Raw genomic sequence first — 13,761 nt, 5'->3', positions numbered from 1 at the left:
GAATTGAACACTTAATTTCCACACCAGCTGTTCTGGTACACAGTACGCTGTTACATGTTCCTTTTATTGAACAATAGATCAGGTTGAATACAACACACAATTTCATTTTAATATTGCTATATCTTGAACATAAATGTAACCTCTCTTTCATTATTACAATACATCAGCTGTATTTCTGGCTTTTGTCGCATTAAATAATCACTGGCATGCAATTGCACTTCCGTCGATTCATGATTTATTCACGGATTTCTCTGGTATAAAATTGGTTGATCATGTCGTCCTGTACCTTCTGATTAAGGAGATTAAACATTTCTGTACAAATATATAAATAGGGAATATGGCAATTAGAACTAATAGAACGATTTTTCTGGAGCTGTCAACTTTTACTGTCAGGCTGACCTTGAAGCAACCTTGCAGAAAAGAGTCATGGAAACTGTCATGGCACTTAACTGTGGAGAAAACACACACACTTGGTAAGAAAAGCAAATAGAATAGCTAATAATAATGATTATTTTAGTGTTTAACATTTACGCGGATTTATAGTTATCAAAATATTCACCTGTTTTATTTGATCATTTTATATGATTTACTGATTAATCCAACAATGATTCATTTTAATGTTTAAATAACCATGATATGCAGGCCTACTTTAAATAAATTTTAGCATTTTTTAAAAGCATTTATACGTATGTACTGTAATGAAATATATAATTATTATTTTTACAATGTGTAAATGCACGGATAGTGTATGTGTTGTGTCATTTAGCACAATGTATGTAGTACAACAATAAATTCAACTTAGTACTTTACTAGAGAAAGAAAAATGTGGATTTGAGGTGCACTTAAAAATACTGCTTTGAATAAACTTGAGAAGAATTCATACCTCAATTACTGCAATTCCCAGTGCCACAGCAACAACCGCCACCAAGTTGTTATCAATCAGTTGCGTGAACTTTACGAAGCAACCTGGGACGGGCTGAGAAAAATACAGACTCAACGTCAAAGTACGTTGAATGATTTTTTTTGTATCTTTATTATAGTCAGGTGCGGTGTGTGAGAAATATTATTATTATTATTTTTTTTTTTATATTTTCGGTGGCCCAAATGTTTTGCAGGGTGGCTGCCATTTCATGATCGCTTCAACATATACAAGGACCAGTGTTACCACGGTTACCATGAAAAGGTAACTAAGGGAATTTGCTCATTTCTGCTTGAAAAAAGTAACCTAGCTATAGTATTTGTTTTAAAAAGTAATTAGGGCGGGAGGATGAAGGACTTCAATTTGGCTTATGAATTTCCGGTGAGTAGTTTGCATGCTCTCCCCATGCCCACATAGGTTCTCTTCTGATTACTCTGTGTTTTTCCAAATTGTCTCCAAACTGTCCTTTGGTGTTTTTGTGAGTGTGAAAGGTCGTTCGTTTGTTTACTCTGTGATTGGTTCTGGATGTTCCATTTGCGTTTTACATATTCATTAGAGCTCGTACCTTAAAACTGTCAATCGCAGTTTGATTACAAGGTTTAGCATCTGGACAGCACGGAGGCGGGTACTGATTGTTGTTGTCCACATAATATGGAGAGTCGATGAAGTTTGAGGAGTTGTAGATTCCACAACATTTTAACTGAGGAAACAAAGAGAGAATATGTTAAAGGAAGGCTGAGTCGAACAAACGATCCGTAATACGCACCGCGCTCATCGTAGCATCCCAAAGTCCAGTGACGTCGGTATTCCTCCCGTAGGCTTTCTTGATGCTCGTGACCGCTGCTGTGCCAAATGCTTCAAATATCTCATGGGCCTGTACAAACATTTTATGACTTGCGTGTCCAGATTCAGGGCAGGATTGTAAATGTCAACTTACCAAAGGTCTGAAAACCAATATCACCACAGCTCCTGCGACCTCTAAGATGAAGATGAGCAGGACTATGATGAAAAACTATGGCGAGATATAGAAATGTTACTGGTCATGCGGACGAAGGATTTACAGATTCAAGTCTTGCTATGGCTGGGCCACTCCAGGACATTCACAGAAATCCCAATAGAAATATCTGCTTCGAGTTGTTGTCCCACTGAAAAATTAACCTTTGCCCCAGTCTGAGATCATGAGCGCTCTGGAGCAGGTTTTCACCCAGGATATCTGTATATTGCTGCTCTTATTTTTTCCTTCTACCCTGAATAGTCTGCCAGTTCCTGCAGCTGACAAACATCCCCATAGCATGATGCATCCGCCACCACGCTTCACCGTAGGCGTGGTATCGGTCTGGTGTCGAGCAGTGCCTGGTTTCCTCCAAACATAACACCTAACATATTTACGTAACATACTGTGTATGTATAAAATAGATAATAATAATATATCATTGACCTAACGTCATTAATAATTATATAAAGACATCACGCAATGGCAATGCGTGGCAATTTTTTGCAACCTGGATCCGAACACCTACCAGCATTAGCATGCATTTGCTCTCTCTGATGGCCCCACAACAGCCGAGGAAACCGATGAAGGCGAAAACTGCTCCGATACCAATCAGCACGTAGCCCACATTGCGCACCTGATCCAGCTCAGCAGGGGCGTTTTCAATTGTCCCAATAATGCCCAGGATGGAGTTTTTGTCCACTTTCACCCAGATGCCAAGACCCAGGATTGCAATACCCGCCACCTGAAGGGCAGTCAAATTTTAGGGTCACCTTTTATTGTCCTCTGTGAGAACAAACTTTATGTTGCATGGTACATACAGGTTTTGGACCAACGTATGCTGCAATCCAAGCTATCTCTTTTACAGTAAGACCAAGTGACTTTCTGCATATTAAAACAAAATGGCTTCGTCGTACCTACAATACTTCAACAATTAGTGTCCTCAGTTCCCAAATGCTTTATGAGTGCGATGTAACACAGGGTTGATTTATTGCAAGCATCTAATATAAAAAGGGTGATTATTACTATCCATCAGTTTGAACATGAACAACCCTAAGGCATATAACTCGTCTTTGTAGTAGATTTAATTAAACATAGGTTCAAAAGAATTCTTAATTGTATGTATTCCAGCTGGTGTTTGCATTTATAGCTTATATATGTGACTGTGTCTGTGTGTGAGCACAGTTAAGTAAATAAAGTATGAAAACTACGCTTTGACATGTTTTTCTCCCTCGGTATTTAACCAGTGATTCAATTGGGACTTAGGTACATGTGATGCATTCATAAATTATAGTCATTACATTTGTGGATTCAATTAGATACAGAGCATTTACTTCACATTTGTCTTGAAGAATTAAAAGCATCCACTTACAAAGATAATCCCATTGAAAAGAATCATCATACATTTAAGGAATCCAAAGCATCCCATTTTGGTTTCAAGGAGTTGACCAGCCTGCAGAAATGAAAGAGAAAAGATGTTGGCTAACGTCACAAAAATGGCTTCGCTGTTAGCGATTTGCAACTACTTGAATGATTCAACCATTTTTGTGTTACTCATTCATGGCGTTAACATTTTTTCTGTGTGTTTTACACTTGGCGTTTGGCACATTAAAGAGACTGTGGGCTCTTTCAAGTGGGAGTTTGGAGCGGGGGTGTGGCTCGAAATACAAAATACACCTGCCCCCCCCCCAACCGTCCTTTATCCAATATGAACATAATAACCTTTGCTACTCAAACATCGGGCTTTTCAATTCATCCACTTGACATTCAACAAGCACGTATCGTCTTACGTGCGTTTGCCTGGCGCCTTTGTTTGGTTTACAATTAAACCGAGAAGGAAATTTATCTGGTGATTTTCAGGAAAAGTACTGTGAAAAGTACTGTGAAAATAAGTTACTCAAGCAACATAAACTAAGTGATTGGACCTGTGCTATTACTTTGCGTCAGTCAGGAATTTGGACCTTTTTTAAACTGTCCCTTGAAAAAAAAAGCATCTTCAGATGTGTCATTTTTCGCATATGAGCCCCACCTTTTCAAAAAATGCGCAAAATCTTGCCTTAACCCTTTGATCATTTTGCTGGGATGTAATCCTGTTTTTTTAACTGTATTGGACGCAATGAGGAATTCTTGTTTGAAACCATCAACAAACAAGATCTTCTTTTCAATATCTTTTGTGGCTGGTGACCTCCCTTCCCGTGTCTATTACAAAAGTGGTTACAAGATGACCTCTTTGCTTGTGGTGACCTCCCAGATGGGCTTTTGTGAGCCGAATTGTTCTTCTTACCGACAATGCTAAAAGGCTTTCTTTGTGTGTGTTGTCCTTTCTATTACTTCCTCCATTTTTGTGTCGGTGCCGGCTCACTCTTTGTAATTGCCCCAACGCACGAGAATAAATAATGAAACAAAAATCGGAAAGCGCCCGTCAGCTCAGCGAGCCCGCTGGTCCTACTTGAAGTTAATCATAAATTTGGAGGTCACGGGTTAGTGGTCTGGATGCACAGACTGCCTGTATTCCCCTTGTTCAATTGTACTACTTTTTGAATTATGATCCGATGCAAATTAAAGCAGTATACACATGCAAATAAGTCGAATCCATCCTGTGCAAATGCTCATCAAAAGAGTGTTGAGATGATTCTGCTGGTTGTAGACATAATAACAAATCAAATAAAATGAACACAATGCAAACGGATTCAAGTCATGCTTACCTCTGAGGAAAATAATCCAAGAGAGTGCTCTGAGCTTGGGTCTCCTAGAGGGAATCTCCTTCTTGACTCCAATGATGGAAACAGTGAGAGAAGACTCTTAAGGTTAAATTATTCTCTTAAAAAAAAAAAAACTTCGTTTGTTGCATGTAACCTCGTTACATCTATAAACGTCAGATGCGTTTCAGCGGCTATTTTAAAGCAGCCAGTTTATTTGTAAGTAGCGCAGGGTTAAGGAGGGAGGGGGAGGTAGGCGTGACCAAGGCTGCTGAGTAACACATCACCATGGAGCGGGACTGCTGCTTTTTTTACCCCTGGGGGAGGAGGCTGCGGGATCACCTGGGTGGAAATTTTACTTGACATTTTTGAAGGCAAAGATTTTTAAAAGAGGAGTCAAGTTTTATTTTTGCTTCACAATAATATGTTCTATGTGCCCCCATTAGTCTCAACCAGTGTTTCTCAATTATATTTCGCAAATAAATCCCCCCAGGAAAGAAAAAAAACCTCTCACGTTCCCCCCGCTCGCCTCGCCAACTATAAATAAGATTATTATCTATAAAAAAATGCATACCTAAAACTGTACCCTTTTAAACTTTAACAAAAAAGCAATATAAATCAACAAATGCAAACTACGTTTTACAGTGTTTATGCAGATTATAGGTTCGTCTGAAAGTTAAAAAAAAAAGTCCATCAAAATGGCTCAAATAAAAAAAATATGCCAATCCTTATTTTAGCAACATAAATCAGCTTTCAAAAATTGCTAACTACTTTTTACAGTGTTTATGCAGGTTACAGGTTAGTCTAAAACTAAAAAAAATTGCAGCAAAGAGGCTGAAATAAAAGCAAAAGCCAATCCTTATTTTATCCATATTAATCAGCTTTCAACAAATGCTAACTACTTTTTACAGTGTTCTATAGGTTACAGGTGGTTAAAAGTGGCTGAAATTTGAAAAAAGATGCAAATCCTTATTTTAGCAATATGTCAGCTATCAACAAATTCTAACTACTTTACGTTTATACAGGTTACAGGTTAGTTTAAAACTGTAAAAAAAAAAAAAAAAAAAAAAAGCAAGTGCATCAAAGTGGCTGAAATAAACAAAAGAGATGCCAATCCTCATTTTAGGAATATTAAGTAGCTTTCCACAAATGCTAGCCATGTTTTACAGTGTATGTACAGGTTACAGGTAAGTCTAAAACTGAAAAAAAAACAAAAAAAACAAGTGCATCAAAGTTGCTGAGAGGAAAAAAAAAAGATGGCAAAACAAAAGAAAAACAGCCTTTTCCCTACGGTCATACCCCACCCCATTAAGTATTCTGCTTAATGTTGCCTTTATCAAATATAAATTAAGCAGTAAAATCTACTCATTTTTATACATCCCATGGTACATTCTGCTGCTAATCAGAATACAATTTTTGGACTATTTGGAGCACAAATTATTTTTAATGGAAATTTAGACTGAACTGAAAAATACATCACTGGTTAATGTATGAGGAAAACTAATCGATTGCTTCGTCACCAGCGATTTGATATACTTGTCGTTTATAAGTGGGGCGGGAAAAGCAAACAACACATGCAGGCGGTATTCCCAAAACTCTTGACGTTAACACAAACATCTTAAGCCTTGTTGAATGTCACCAACAGTGAAAGGTTCGGGATCAGTCACTGGATGACTATGTGCCATGTCGTTTGTCCGCACCCACACTTGACCCACACAAACACTTGAGCTAGCGAATTATGTAAGAGGCATGTTGCACGTTATTAACCACCGATGCTAGGCAAATAATGCTTCAGTATGAATGGGGGGCACATCCTTTAATGACTCATCAGGACTGACAAGGAAGAAAAAGTGCATTTGCTTCGAAAATAAAAACACACACTGTACAGTAAAACATCGCAAATAGACACACAAATACTTCCTGAGAAAGTTATGCAGTATTGTAAATGGAAAATAAATGGGGTCACGGACATTTTCTGAAGAAACACTCACATCACTTGCTTAGTCAATAAAAGACGCGTTTTGTGTATGCCCCGATATCTTCACAGATTTTCGCTATTACCTAAAGCATTTTATCTTAATACATTATATTTGAATACTCACAAAACACATCTTTTATAATGGTGTTAAGTCTTCATCGATGAAGAATGACACTGGTGTTCAACATGACATTATGTGCAAAATACAACTCAACATCTATATTGTTTCCTAATAGGAAACATAACCTTACTGACTACCACATCAATATTCATATTCTGCTCTGGAATTGCAAAAGCTGGTTGCCGTTAATGATATAAAGCAGGGGTTTCTCCAGAGTCCTTCCCGCCTGTTTTCACTGCCGCCTTCTTACAACCAACTTGATCCAAAAAGTCAGCGCACCAACAAGCTCTGTGAAGCCTGATAACGACCCTGATCATTCGAAACAGGTGTGTTACGAGAGAGACATAAAAAACAAGAACACCACACTCGAGGAACCGGAGTTCTTAAATATGAACTTGAAAGAAAAGTTAGAACTTTTTCCACAATAAGCATGGTGGTGGCAGCATCATGCTATGGGGATGTTTTTCAGCTGTAGGGGCGGGCAGTCTATTCAGGATAGAAGGAAAGAGCTACAAGTTGTGGGCCTTGGGGCAATTTGCTGTGACCTGCACAGCTGCCACTTTGTTACTATCTTGATAATCACAATAAATCGATGGTTACATATGAACTCGTGTTCTACGAGCCCGGAATGACCACCAACCGTACGTGCAAGCGCAGGGCGAGGTTGCATACTGACAAATGTCATTATTGACCCTCGTGTGACCAGGTGAGTGTATAAAGCTCGTAACATCAGGAAGACTGTCTCTCAGAACCTTTTCGCGTGGTGGTTTTCAGTTTCCGGCTTTTTTGTTTGCCGTTCCTTGGTTGTTTTCCGCCGCCGGTATCCCATTGAGCACGTCGGCCGGAGCTGCGGCGTCTTTGTTTGTGTTTGCCGTGTTGTTTTGAGGATGTGCCCGAATTACTACCTTGGTTAGGTGATAGTTCCCTTCTTGTCATCTTCCCACCTGGTAGTTTGCTACGGTGTGAGTAATTTAAGCCAGACAAGAAGTCGAAACACGGACACATCTTCTTGCTTTTATCCAGTAGGTGAAGACTTCAACTGGACAACTTCTCTGGGTGGCTCTTCAACTTGTGGAATTTAACGCTGTCCAACTTCTCAAAGCGCTTGTCGCAGAACTCACAGGTGTAGTTGTAGTGGGCCTCTGGAGTGTGTTTCTTCATGTGCCAGTTTAGGGACGCACGTTGACGACACTGGTAGCCGCAGATTTCACATCTAATGAAATACCATGTTTAAAAGTGGAAAGAAAAATGCTCACGATGTCCTCACTTTTGCAATGTTAGGCGAGGTTCAAACTGCAGAGCTTGATGCTCAATTCCGATTTTTGGGTGAAATCTTGTGTGAAGTCTTTCACGTTTCCAAATAAACGCGACCTGTATGTGACTTGCTTGCACGTCAAAAGATCGGACACGTACGAGATTTGCTACCGCATATCCAAGTGCCCTGGGTCGCACGTGAAAGAAATCCGATCTGTGTCATTCACACTACCATCAGACTATGTAAGGGTTATAACCAAGGGTTACGACAATAATAAACATCTTACTGTAAAGGTGTTTCTCCCGTGTGAGTCCGCCTATGAACTTCTAGGTGATTCTTGCGCTTAAATGATTTCCCACACGTCTCACAGATGAAATCTCGCACTCCTAGAGAGAAACGGCGCCTTTTCAAAATGTGTTTGCAATATGACATTCTATACAATGAAAATAAATTCATATTTTATGACTGATAAAAATCCGCAAGTTATGAGCTCACCTGAGTGGATGATCATATGGCGATGGAGGTGGTTGGAGAGGTAGAATTTTTTTCCACAGCCTGGATGTGGGCAAACCTTGGTCCTGCCTTTCCTGTGAACTAGGTTCACATGATTCTAAAAAAAAAAAAAAAAAAACGTGCAGAGGAGCGATGAACAAAGTGCATGTCATGAAAGCTAAAAAATTAAAATAAGAATAAAATGGGTTGCCTCACCTGGAAGCTGCTAATGGCGACATACACTTGACTGCAGCCCTCATATGGACAATGGAACATCTTGAGCATACCGTCAGGCTCAACAACTGGGCCTCTCCTATTTCTCTTTGACCTGGCATGACATAGATGAATAAAATGATGTTATTAAATGTCTACAACAGATCTGTACTTTGAATTATTTTGCAGGGTTTTGGATCCCCGACCGACATACCTGCTCAGACTCCTTTGCAGCTCGCGGCTGCTACTTAGCTCCAGGGTGTCAGCAGTGGGTGGTAACAGCTGCTTGTTACTTAATTCTATACAGAATGAAATCAATTGAAAAGCAAAATGTGACAAATGCTTAGTAGCACAAATAGGAAATTCTCCAATGAATGCAGTCATTCTAGTATTCAGGTTAGCATTTGTTCCATTGCATTTGGATAATTAACTGAAAACAAAATGTACAACCCATATAAATAGAACTTACTGCTATCTCCGCTCAAATTTGCTACTTTTATGTAAATGAGCTTGTTAAATTGCTATTAAATCCTTTCATTAAGAGTTTTTGTTACCCTTAGTTGCTATTTTGCCTATTTTAGCATAGCAACAGTTACTAAAATATTAGCATTGCTTGCATGACAGCATTCTAAGTATGCAGAACCAGTAGGCTTTACTGTGTAAAATGGCAACATCAATGCCAGTGATGTTTTTTAAGAGTCCAGCCATTCCATCCCAGATACTTTAGTATCAATGTAATACTGTACTTAAATACTGTGTCTGGAAATTATTGTCCTTAATGTACTCAAGTATCAATTTAATACTTCAATATCTGGGATTTACTGTCAAGACTCTTAAAAAAATGTGATTTAATGCAATTGTGTCTGGTGAAACTTGGCGTTTAACATCCTGCTGTTGGACACTTGCCAGGACTGTGGGAACTGAGACCAAACTTGCAATTTTCAGGTTACCAAGAAAACAATGCAAATCTAGACGGTCACTTCTCATTGTAACACACCCGTCATGCAGTCTTCATCTTCGGTTGCTGGGAGTTTTGAATCAGGCTCACAAACTTGGTTGTAGGTGATACCCCCGACGACTGTGCAGGTGTCTTGCGCCACATTACCAGCACCCATATTAAGAGCGAGTCCATCAGATGTGAAAGTCTCATAGGTGGGGCCGGTTATGATAATTAGCTGTGAATAAAAAGGAAGTGCACCCTCAGACCGATTAAATAAATACAGTGAAGCTCCGTTATTGCACACTCAACAGTTGGCTCCCCCAAAGAAGTTGCATTTGAATGTCAGTAAAACGCCTGTTTTGGGCCCCGTTATTCAAGCTGTTGAATATGTTGCTGTTACTTATGTTGCCATAAGTAATTTATATGGAAAGCATTTAAATATCATGCTACAGCCCCTTTAAGTCACAATTACATATATGCTGTACTGACCTGTGAACCTTCTAAAGCCGTCTGCTGGTTAGGAATGTCACAGTTAGCCACCACTGTCTGCAAAGCGTGTGGGTCAAATAGTTCCCCTTTTTCTTGTGCCTGAACAGGCGAAGAGACCAACAGCTCCGGCTGAGAGGGTGGAACAGAATCTCTTAAGTGTCCATCAGCGTTCCCCAGTTTATCAACTAAAGATGTTCCCACAACAACACACTCGTAATCACAGCCAGCTTCTTTTGTTTGTGCTTGTCCAAGTCTCTCTGTTATACTTTTGTCTTGCCTCTCTTCCTCAGTCCCCTCTTCTGAGGTGAGGGGGTGAAACATCGCTTCTGGGGAGTCTTGTGGTTGTTCCAGTCCCATCGCCATCTCCCACACAGGTGGGACAGAAAGGGAGGCATCATTGGAGGTCTCCACACTTGCATGTGGTAGAGCTTCAGGGTCTTCTTGCTCATTTGTTGTGTGCTGAACCTCAGAAACAACCGTTGTTTCTCCTACATCTACACAAAGTAGATAGGGGGAAAAAAACAAATTGTCAAGAAATTCGAGAAGTTGGTAATTCACCACATACATTTTCATTATGCACCTTTTAATAGAGTATTTGTTTTTTTCCTCCGGCTTGATAATCTTTTTGCCACCAGTAAGTTTATTTTTGCAGCATTTTCACCATCGCCTTCTTCGTTTTCTCTCTCCTCCTGCTCAGAGTCACTCGCCACCCGCAGCGGGGAGAAAAGGTGTTGCACAAATGAATGGTCAGAGTCACATTGCCAGATGGCAGCGGTAGAGAAGTTGGGCCGGGGCTCCAGAGCTCTGAGTTGGGGCTCATGAGGGCACGAACGTAAATGCTCTTGGTACCAACACACCAGGCTATGTAGACTCGACTCACGCTCCCTCTTGACTGGTAAACAACAGGCAAAAGACAAAGAAGAGTCAAACGTTTGATAAGGGACGGACAATCGAGGTTTAAAACACTAAAAGAGTGCTCATCTCAAACAATTGAAAACATTTATTAGACAGCATTATTTCCGAAGTGTGATCAAGGATATTTAGTCACACCTCAAGTCCTCAACCTTAGTGGTCATAAAATTATAATGATATAAAAGCGTGGAGATTAACAACCTCAGGGACACCAGATAATTTAAATTTAGTTGATAACACGTTACGTGAGAAACCGGGATTACATTCATGGTTGTCAACAACACACTGAAAAGTTCCATTAAAGAGAACAGGACAAAAAAAATGAATGAAGTTTGAGCAAGGTGTCTTTTCAATCACCTAAAATTAAAACAACTAACCTTTTCTACCTTGCACAGACTCCACTGGCCTCTCTGGTATAACCGTTTTTCTGAAAGATAAAGAAAACGTTATTCTACTTTGAATGATTGTCTATCTTAAATAAATCACAGCTTAATATAGAAACAGACCCGTAAAAACACACAAGCTTATTGTGCACTGGTTAGAATGTTAATATAGACATTGATAAATGTTTAAAAATAAACATCAGAGGCGCTCACTTTGAGTTTTTCTGTTGATATTTGTCTCCAAACGTAGAATGAAGCACGATTAAATACGCCGCCAGCCCAGCATCACTCAGACTTGTACGCCTTCGGAGCTCACTCCACAGCTTGTGCGACTCCCCCAGATAAACCCTCCGAATGTCGTACTTCTTTCGGGATTCTAGGCGTCGCTGCGCTCGGTCTGATTCTGTAAGCCTGGGTCTCCCCCTGCATCGCCTTAACACGCCTTTCCCTCGGTCCCGAGACGGTTCAACAACCATCGGTACATCCAATTCTGCCAGGTTATGCGCCATCTTTACAACAGCTGACACTGTTGACATCCGGAAGTGCTGGATATCAACCGGAAGTACTTAAAATAAACGTTTCTTTAAAAAAAAGCCTATTCATCAGCAGCTAATGTGTTCTTAAATTTTATTTATTAATCAAGTTGAGATTCAACCAAAGAAAAAAACTGCAGCCCTGTGAAAACAACACAAATTATGCTAAAGGCAACGAAGCAGTGGTTGCCACACGGACCACAACGGCATGTACGCCAGTGTGCAACATGTAAATAGACTCGGAAAACGTCAGACAGGTTGTTGGAGTTTCGGTCATGGCAGACGTTTTAACGCATATGTTCTCAAACTATATGTCACAGACCGATTCAACGAAGGATCTCAGGGTGAATCCTCCAGCACCGGCACAATGCAACGTCTTAATAGTCGATGAGCAAAATCTCGGACGCACTTTGCTGCTCCAAGCGGCAGTGACCGCTGCCTGTCAGATGAACCTAAGGGTGGTGTTCTTCGCCCAAACGCGAATTCAAAGCCTGCCAGTGTCTTTGCAGAAATGTGCTCCAAATCTGAACCCAGAGAGTCTAAAGGTATGAAAAGTAACTAACAACAAAAGTACCAGGATCATAAATAAAAATCGCAAACAGGAAGAATGCAAAAATGACAGAAATTTCATGACATTTGGAGTATAATTTCTTTAATGAGTTTTTAACAAAATCAGGATTGTTTCTCCGAAATTCAAAATGTTAATAGTGATATATTCTAAGTGTACACCTAATTCCTTTTAAAATGATATATAATGCATGAAGGTAGCTCGAAAATGACCAAGTTGCAGCAATTTAAATGTTGCGAGCTTGCACAAATGTGATGTCATTTTCTGTTGACAACAAGTGGAAAAAAAATACTCTTTTGTAAATACAATTTGTGTAAAAATCAATTAAAGGAAAAAAAAAACAAGTTGCATAAATGTGGAAACACTTGAACTTGCAAGGGCTAGTAAACAGCAGTAAACAGACTAACAAAAAAGAACACTGTTTATAAAAGATCTATTCAATATTTAATTCATGGCTCAATGCTTTGATTTTTCATGTTTTTAACTTGCAGTCAAGTCTTTTTCTTTTTCGTCAAAGAAAATCAAATTCTGCTATCCGAGAACATCGGAGGAACTGCTCCAGCAAGTGGCAGGCCTTCATGAGTCCAGCGACACGTTTCCCATCCCTCCATCACTGCTCATCGTAGACAGACTTGAGGAGTTCCTGTGTGGACCCGCAGCCTACAGCCACGGCGGCTGTCACCCCGGCGAGCAGTCCCGCGCTGCACACCTCTCGGCGTTGTTGTGCGACACGGCGGCTTTTCTCACAGGCCTCCTTGAGCAGCAGACCTCTAGCCCCGCCCCCTGCCGCGTCATCGCCTCTTATAAGCCAAAAGACCCAAGTGGAGAATCCTCGGTCTCCGATCAGCTTCTCGATACTCTTGACCGCTACTTTCCGGTACGGTGTACTCTGGACCAAGACAGAAGCTACAAAGCTGCAGCTGCTGGACTGCAAGATTTGTGGCACATTTACTTTTCCGGAACTGGTATCAACTTGGAATCTTGGACCAAAGTAAGTGAGGTCAGACCAAGTTCAACACCGGAGTGGCACTTGTTAATGTATCCTGACGGTTCAATAGAGTTTCAGTTAGTTTGAGCACATTCTCATCAAATAGGAATAAAGCGATTTGCACTGTTTTTTATCTTCAACTACAATATAGCACATTACAATATGTCTATCTTGAGCCTATCCATATGTAGTACAGTAAAGCATGTAATAAAAGCTCAAATGTCGTCTTGCCTCATATTCATTTCTTCAAACCGAATATTTTCATTGCCCTGCAAAGGTA

At 40.1% G+C, this 13,761-nt stretch overlaps 3 protein-coding genes across 3 annotated transcripts; 1 reads left to right on the top strand and 2 right to left on the bottom strand.

Annotated features, from left to right (window-relative positions):
* Positions 1-43: 43 nt before the first annotated feature.
* On the bottom strand, positions 44-4,797 carry tspan34b (tetraspanin 34b). Its single transcript, XM_088438099.1, has 8 exons — positions 4,616-4,797; positions 3,283-3,363; positions 2,440-2,655; positions 1,857-1,931; positions 1,686-1,793; positions 1,485-1,619; positions 884-976; positions 44-449 (listed from the first exon to the last, which is right to left on the bottom strand). Exons 2-8 carry the CDS (start codon positions 3,337-3,339, stop codon positions 390-392), a joined length of 744 nt encoding a protein of 247 aa, XP_088294225.1. The 5' UTR covers positions 3,340-3,363; positions 4,616-4,797; the 3' UTR covers positions 44-389.
* A 1,613-nt stretch (positions 4,798-6,410) lies between these two features.
* Positions 6,411-11,928, bottom strand: znf653 (zinc finger protein 653). Its single transcript, XM_088438098.1, has 10 exons — positions 11,606-11,928; positions 11,387-11,436; positions 10,678-10,989; positions 10,098-10,591; positions 9,666-9,843; positions 8,883-8,967; positions 8,672-8,783; positions 8,459-8,573; positions 8,250-8,349; positions 6,411-7,921 (listed from the first exon to the last, which is right to left on the bottom strand). Exons 1-10 carry the CDS (start codon positions 11,926-11,928, stop codon positions 7,744-7,746), a joined length of 1,947 nt encoding a protein of 648 aa, XP_088294224.1. The 3' UTR covers positions 6,411-7,743.
* Positions 11,929-12,166: 238 nt separating this feature from the next.
* On the top strand, positions 12,167-13,705 carry swsap1 (SWIM-type zinc finger 7 associated protein 1). Its single transcript, XM_088436383.1, has 2 exons — positions 12,167-12,470; positions 13,011-13,705. Exons 1-2 carry the CDS (start codon positions 12,201-12,203, stop codon positions 13,566-13,568), a joined length of 828 nt encoding a protein of 275 aa, XP_088292509.1. The 5' UTR covers positions 12,167-12,200; the 3' UTR covers positions 13,569-13,705.
* Positions 13,706-13,761: the final 56 nt, after the last annotated feature.

Source organism: Hippichthys cyanospilos, chromosome 16 (genome assembly GCF_059441005.1).
Source record: "Hippichthys cyanospilos isolate Australia breed blue-spotted pipefish chromosome 16, RoL_Hcya_1.0, whole genome shotgun sequence".
NCBI classification, from domain to species: Eukaryota; Metazoa; Chordata; class Actinopteri; order Syngnathiformes; family Syngnathidae; genus Hippichthys; species Hippichthys cyanospilos.
The sequence above is the reverse complement of the archived record's forward strand: the minus strand, read 5'-3'. Positions and strand labels throughout refer to the sequence as shown.

Bases quoted from the DNA above. Each gene is read 5' to 3' on its own strand.
- tspan34b (XM_088438099.1), bottom strand. From the start codon at position 3,339: ATGGGATGCTTTGGATTCCTTAAATGTATGATGATTCTTTTCAATGGG. The intron at 1,932-2,439 runs GTAGGTGTTCGG...ATCTCGCCATAG, and splicing joins GCAAATGCATGCTAATGCTG to TTTTTCATCATAGTCCTGCT. The intron at 977-1,484 runs GTACGAGCTCTA...TATTTTTCTCAG, and splicing joins CTGCGATTGACAGTTTTAAG to CCCGTCCCAGGTTGCTTCGT.
- znf653 (XM_088438098.1), bottom strand. From the start codon at position 11,928: ATGTCAACAGTGTCAGCTGTTGTAAAGATGGCGCATAACCTGGCAGAA. The intron at 10,990-11,386 runs GTTAGTTGTTTT...GTTGTTTACCAG, and splicing joins GTCTGTGCAAGGTAGAAAAG to TCAAGAGGGAGCGTGAGTCG. The intron at 7,922-8,249 runs GTAAGATGTTTA...GTATTTCATTAG, and splicing joins ACGGGAGAAACACCTTTACA to ATGTGAAATCTGCGGCTACC.
- swsap1 (XM_088436383.1), top strand. From the start codon at position 12,201: ATGGCAGACGTTTTAACGCATATGTTCTCAAACTATATGTCACAGACC. The intron at 12,471-13,010 runs GTATGAAAAGTA...TTTTCGTCAAAG, and splicing joins TGAACCCAGAGAGTCTAAAG to AAAATCAAATTCTGCTATCC.